This window comes from Sesamum indicum, linkage group LG1 (assembly GCF_000512975.1).
Source record: "Sesamum indicum cultivar Zhongzhi No. 13 linkage group LG1, S_indicum_v1.0, whole genome shotgun sequence".
In the NCBI taxonomy this organism is placed as follows: domain Eukaryota; kingdom Viridiplantae; phylum Streptophyta; class Magnoliopsida; order Lamiales; family Pedaliaceae; genus Sesamum; species Sesamum indicum.
Window position 1 is genome coordinate 184547 of NC_026145.1, and position 7014 is coordinate 191560.

General features: G+C 36.0%; 1 protein-coding gene across 2 annotated transcripts; it reads right to left on the reverse strand.

Annotated features, from left to right (window-relative positions):
* On the reverse strand, positions 71 to 4969 carry LOC105175480 (putative UDP-sugar transporter DDB_G0278631). Of its 2 annotated transcripts, XM_011098321.2 has the most exons (10): positions 4683 to 4969; positions 3313 to 3389; positions 2498 to 2659; positions 2265 to 2398; positions 1296 to 1426; positions 1169 to 1213; positions 983 to 1080; positions 789 to 896; positions 644 to 700; positions 71 to 528 (listed from the first exon to the last, which is right to left on the reverse strand). In XM_011098321.2, exons 1-10 carry the CDS (start codon positions 4813 to 4815, stop codon positions 454 to 456), a joined length of 1020 nt encoding a protein of 339 aa, XP_011096623.1. In that variant the 5' UTR covers positions 4816 to 4969; the 3' UTR covers positions 71 to 453. The 2 variants fall into 2 exon arrangements, with proteins under 2 accessions (XP_011096623.1, XP_020549521.1); XM_020693862.1 differs by lacking the exons at positions 3313 to 3389; positions 4683 to 4969 and adding an exon at positions 2770 to 2990.

Sequence of the window (7014 nt, forward strand, 5' to 3'; positions counted from 1 at the left end):
TGGAATTTATACCGAGTCCTATGCAATTACTAATTGCTGATATATCAAAGGCGATGCACAATTTATAAAGTAGAAAAGAACCAACTTATTACTCATTCCTTCCTCTCACTGAAAATAAAAATCAACGACTCTGACACGAAGCCGTTAAAGGCGGCAGTAAGGTTAGAGCTTTTCCCTGCACAAAATTCTGGTTACATGCACTCCTCATATCATCATCTGCTTCTGGAGTACCTCAAATAAATGTATGTTCTCCTCAACAAAAATCCAACATGCAGCTGTCCACAATGTTATTCTGACTCTCAAGGCCAATACCTTTAATGGAGTCCTCATCGCCACACACAACTGCTCGTCTTCCTCACAATTCAGAGAAGCTTCCTCCATCACAATCTTTTTCAAATATAGGATATAAATATCCATCAGAGGTGATAACTCACATATAAGTTGAAGCTGTCATCATTTACCAATCAGCTTATAATACGCGTACATGCCTGACCCAATAAAGCCCAGAAGTTGCCCAATCACATTCAACTGCAACAAAAATTTTACGTATTAGAAAATCTCATGATAGAGGCTCCAGGGTGTAAGAGAACAGATGCAAGGTCATATGTACTGCAAAAGAAGACAACAGAGAGATGGCACTTACTAAATCAAACGGCAGGCCTCCAAAAATTACCCACCCAAGTGAAATTGTGAAAAGGTCCTACACAAAACAGGAATACAGGCCAAGTGTAAAAGACTACAAATGTATGCAGTATACAGAATGTGAGCACAATAGATAGTGAACAAACCTTCAAGTTACCACAGATTGTCTGTGTGAGTGCAGAATTCAGAGTTGTGTTGAGAAATATACTATAATTCAGGAAGAAGGCCAGTATACATGATAAAGCCAACACCACCTGACATCAGAAGAGTAACCGGCAATTTATAAATGTGTGAGATGTAAGTAAGTCCAAGTCACTCTGAGTCAATAACCAAATATTACCAGGAAACCAGGAGAAAGCAAATATGGAAAATTCATTGTCATCTCCAGGTCACCCCGTAAAAGGGTCCACAGCAGTAAAACTGGTCCGCATAAAATTCCTACAAAAAGAAAAGTCACAAGATTTTAAATCAAAGTTGTTGCATAGAAGCATTTTGAAGAGCTAAAGAGTAGAAGTCTTGTAGTCACCATTGCACCACATGAGGCCAAAGCTATTGAGCCCACTGGTTTTCCCTGGCAAATAAAATATCAGAAAGGGACAATAAAAATGAAGCTGCAAAGAGAACATGGTGAACAGAGGCTGAAGAAGTGGTACCAATGCGGGCTATGGTTGCCAGGTATATCGCAGTGGTGATGTTGGCCAGAAAAACAACTAGATAGCCATAAGTATCAAATGACAAGTCCCGGGCTCCAGCAATAAAAGCACCCAGCACTATTAATGCCACACTGGCAAAACCATAATTACTAAGTTGTCAAGTGAAAGAATGGCAAACGTGTAACTTCAACCACGGATGTATTCAGCAGAAATCTTCAGGTATAAAGAGGTGCAAAACATTTCAAGCAAGAACGTGCACAAGAGAATGGAAAGTGAATATAATTAAGCAAATTAACACTCCATCAAATTGAGTTATATGCTTCCTTAGCATGAAACTCATGACCCTGATCAAATTTAGAAACTGTCAATTATTCTTCTGCAAATCGATTATTCACTTAATAATTAAAAGGAATATTTATAACTAGTTCAATGGCCTGTTTGTGCAGGACCCCAAATGATTTTAATTCCACTACAAATAAGATGGTGCTTAGATATATTACAAGTTTACAACCTGTTTCCTTCCATTATCTAAATACTTATCAAAACAAAGCTTTCATCGTGAACATTTGATTTATTCATCATTTAGCCTATCAATTACAGTACGTGAGCAAAGATTGCATATTCCAACTTATTATATTCTTCCTAGACACAAAAGCAAGGGATACTTATTGTCATGCCTTTGCAAGTGCACACATGTAGGGAAGGGATTGTTGAATCATGGGGGCAGACCACCAATGACCTATTCCATCAAGTCATTAATTCCAAGAGTAGAAATCTACCTTTCGGGAAAGTCCTGCTCAATCCTTTCGTCCAAGCTCAGTAGGCTCTCTTAACTTCACTCATTATTATGCAGTTATTAATTCAAGTATTTCCAACAAAGGGATCCTCACATTGAAACATGTTATTCGCTGAAGTAAAAGCAACATGCTCATCTATGAAAAGCATCAATAGAATAAGAGGTTCATTTACCTTCCAAGAATAGGACGTGTATACCTCTGCCTCACAAGGATGTACTCAACAATCATTGTAAATACAACTGTAGTTCTCCGCAAGGTTGTATACATAGGAACATTTACACCTCGAACAGACTCCATAGTGACTAGCTTTCATAGTAACCAAGAGAATTTATGAATACTTATGAGGAAAAAGCTTACTAGTTACAAAAGGACAAAGCTACTTAAAGGAATGGAAAAAAATATTACCATATAAAGCAAATAAGTTAAAGCAAGAGGAGAAGTGTGAATCAATGTCTTTAAGGGTACCAATGTTTTGTAACTTTCAGCAACTGCTATGGACTCATTAGCACTAAAAGAAATGAGCTTTGAACGTCGTAGAACATAAAGAAAACAGCATGAACATATCATCTGCATCAAAACAATCATGATAATAATGAAAGACATTAGATCCCACGAAATGAAACTATGTAATTGAAATTAAAAAAACACTACCCAGATTAAATTTGGCTAAAACCAACCCACAAAGAGGTCTTTGGTTCCTGAAGTACTACCATATGCAGGTTTTATACATAACCTCCTCGTGGATAGTCATGGACTACACCACCTGGGATGCCACCGTGGTAATTAAAAGCAAAACCATGAAAGACAAAAGTGATAATAAGAGATGTATTACAGACATAAAGAAATCGTCCAGCATCTACAACAAGGTTTCGGATAAGATTAAGAAGCAGTAATTGTGATTGGTAGGAACAACCTATTACAGTCTTGTTTTAACACTTGATGAAAAACAGCCATAATCCACCTGTGCGAACTCGACATCCCGCATAACTGGAGATAAGACAGCGTATCATGTCCTTTCGCTCCATAGTTTTGTTAAATTTATTAAAAAATATACTCTCTCTTAATCATTAATGCAAGTTCACAAGATTTGCATATTAATAGATATAAAAATGCCGGGCAGACATCTTAACTGGGTGGGAGTGCAAATGAGTTTTCATCGTGATAAGGAACCAAGAAAAAATCAATCTTAAATCAGCATCACCCAAAATGAATCATTATACCTGACAAAGTGTGATGACATTCGCACATGGGAAGCTGTATGAAGAAAGAGCTGCTTTATTAAACATTACCAAGAGCACTGCAAATTCAAAATCAATTCACTTTTCAGTAAATGTAGGTGAAGAGATTGAAGAAATCAATTCTGGAAATAAAATCAGAATGAAGTGATTTTAGCATGTGGAACAAAATAGCCTGGCCTTGCAAGCTAATGCTAACTAAAGTAATCACATCAGAAAATATGTTGATTTCTGAGATCTGAACTCTACAACTACATCAAAAGCAATCTTAAAAGAATTTCACAAGTTACCGTTTGGTTCTATTCTATTGAGAACTATGGAGATGCAGAAAAAGGAAGCAGCAAAATATATATGCCAAATAAAGTCATGGACTAGACACGGACAATTAACTCCCAAATTTCAGCCCGTAATATATACAAGTCCATGGAAAGCCCTTTGTCATCTGCAGTTAGCCAATAGATACACAAGTATGCCAGAATACAATCATTTTATCAACCTTGAGAACGTGAATGAATTGAGTTGAGCCAAGAAACATACTTCTGAAGTATGGTTTGAATTTCTCATTCAATTGGGAAATTTTGTTTTTGAGATTGGCTGACATAAATAAGTTAAGCTCAAACGAGCTTTAAGTCGTAGTCAAGTAACTTGAATGTTTTACACGGTTACCATTTTTGACATACTGAGTGGAGCTCGAGTTAAGCTTGCAAAAATTTCAAATCTTATCAAACGGAAAAGGTGTTCCACCTTGATTTGTTATTCTTAATTATGTTAGTTTTAACAAATTAAACTCAAAATGAGCTTTTAACTATCAATCCAGAGTCCACTATGGAATAGTTTGGTTAATTTTTCAGCCCTACCTCCAAGACACGCCCACAGAAAAACTTCAATCTTTCATGGGAACTCAGAACAAAGAAATTTCCTGTATTAATCTGAGATGGGTCTCCAGTCATATGAAAAATATGCGTGTCAAAATTGATGCTTGCGTTCCAAGAATGATCGTTTCGTCCAGAATTTACCATCAATGCAGAATTCAAAATTACAACTAACATCTACGGAAACCAACATCATTAATTCCCAGGATAAAGAGAATCATTTTTCTGCAACTTCACCATCCGATCTATTGAAGTAAGACACAAGATAAATAATATAAAAAATTAAATCAAAGGAGAAGGAAAAATTTACAGGAAACAAAAGAAAGACATGTGGAATAAAATCCCTTAAAGAAGTCAAACGGAAAAATCCAACGAAATACGTGAAGTTTGAAGAAATGGAAATTCTGGGTCATAGTGAGGAGCACTTAGAGGCAGAGGCAGGAATTCCGAGAAAAAGAAATTGATTAAAGAAGGAAAGAGTACCAGCACAAGTCATATAAGAGAAGGCAGCATATGCACCGCGCTTAGTCATAGCGGATCCTTTGAAGAGCTTCTCTTCCAGTTTGGGCGGAGAATCGGTGGACGCCATTGGTAGAATGGAAGTGCTGGCAGCCATGGATGTTGTTTGTGTTGGACTCAGGAATAGGAATCAAAATCAAAATGATAAAAGAGTAAAAGCTGGGAATTAGATATTAATAATAGTTTGTTAGAGAGGTATTGTATTAGTATTATTAAAGGGTAAAAGGCAAGTGATGTATTATTGGGACTTGGGGAGGTGCATAGGCTAATTATATCACAACCATATACATCTTCTTCATCATTGGAGAAATTGAGTAATTTAATATTTTAGGAGGGGTCTAAATGTAATTAATTAAATTATTAATAGGATTAGGGAAAAGTAAGTTCAACTACAACTACAATTAGTGGTAAGAATAAGATTCTCATCTTATGTCGACTTTGTCTCCTCCGCTGCCCCATTTTTCCAAATGACACATCACATCATCCCAATTCAGAAATCAACAACTCACATTTCACTACTCTTTGCTTTCTTCATCTTAATTCATAATTCGCCATTACAATTATTATTCTCAACTTATTGCATAATCTCACTTCATCTCCACTACTTAAATTACACATTTCATGTGCAACTGATTTTACCACAAGAGAAAGTCCACATACTAATTAAACTTTATAAACTTATTAATGGAATACAAATTATATCCATAATTTAAACTATATGTATATATCCTTGCTATGTGCACCTCATTTATTAATATATATAATTAATTAACTCAAATTTATAACTTTAATCTCATATCTCATGAGTGCAAATATTTGATTAATTAATTAATGTTCATTAAATCTAGCTAGGAACACGTAGCAAATATTAAATTACTAAGATTAGTGTTTATTGGGGCCATGACCATGCATGCATCCCCCCTCTCTCTCTGTTTCTCCATCTTCTATTTAAACAAAAACCAACATTTTGGTTGGTTATATGAAAGTAACTAAACGGACAATAATTCAGACAAGTATACATATATACATCCCGCTTTTTGGTATAATATGCATGTCTCAACCTAATTATATATATTCATTACTAGTAGCAGCAGCTGCAGCTCTAACCGTGATTTGATTGTTCATCCAAATCATGATCATGACAATTGCTACGTGATAAAGACACCATCGACTAGTTGAAGATCAATGAATCAATAATTAATATATTTTCAAGAAACGACAAAACATTAATTTGATGATCATCTGGTCCGCCCGCACAACTACAAAATAAAATATCTAAAATAAAATTATCAGCTGGTTCAATTAGCTAGCTAGTCGGGGAGTTGGTTCATGTTCCTCATCTGATATGATCTCCCTTTTTCTAAATCTAGAAAACATGCAGTGCATTGCAGGCCAATGAAAGATCAAAATCATGGGACATTTAAATATAATTAAGACCGGATTCATTCATACATGACGTGAGAACATCCATCCACATACATGTGGCCAGACATGTTGTACGTAGTGTGTGCTGATCTGATTATATGATATCAGTTTCAGAGATTGACATTTGAGGAGGCATTGTCGTCATTCTTTTTTTCTTTTTTTTGGTCTTTTTCTGACATTTGGGGGGGGATTTTCGTCATTCTTTTTTTTTTTTTTTTGGTCTTTTTCTCCCCTGTTTTCTATCTTTATTAACTAATATATTATTGATACATGCAAAAATAGCATGAATCCAACAAATCTAGATTGTCATTCGAGACTTGGGCCGAAGTGTTTATCGACCTAGAGAAAAGAGACCTGCAAAAACACACGTTAGCACTTTGATGTCCAAGATAGTATATATTGGATTTGAGAAAAAAATAAAACAAGAAAGTAAAGGTAATGAGAATCGAGATATGTTGATTTAATCGAAAGAAATGTACAAATTCATGAGAGAATGCTCGATAAGTGCTTAGAGAGTTGAAAGAGCCGTCCCCATCTAGAGGACCAAACCCATATATATATATATATATATATATATATAATTGAGTGCCTCCACCTACTAGGGGGTCTATCATTCTTCCTAGATTTACGTGGACATAGGTTAGGGTAGTTGGATAAGTGGCAATTATCCTTATCCACAGTTGGATGTGTACGAGAAGAATCTCCTTTAGTCGGGGGAACCCCCTCGCTTGCAGGGAGTTTTAGACGCCGAGGAGCCCTAGTCGTCAAAGAGACCTTCCTTGCTTAGATTGTCTTTCTAGGGTTGATGTGGTCCGAGGTAGTGATTGATTGGTGGGTAGCTATATGTCACATGGGGGGGGGGGGGGGGGGT

Excerpts from the sequence above, each read along its gene's own strand:
- LOC105175480 (XM_011098321.2), bottom strand. The coding sequence starts at position 4,815 with ATGGCTGCCAGCACTTCCATTCTACCAATGGCGTCCACCGATTCTCCG. Across the intron at positions 897-982 it reads TGCTTTCTCCTGGTTTCCTG|GTGGTGTTGGCTTTATCATG; the intron begins GTAATATTTGGT and ends TTCTGATGTCAG. Across the intron at positions 529-643 it reads GAGGCCTGCCGTTTGATTTA|TTGAATGTGATTGGGCAACT; the intron begins GTAAGTGCCATC and ends TTTTTGTTGCAG.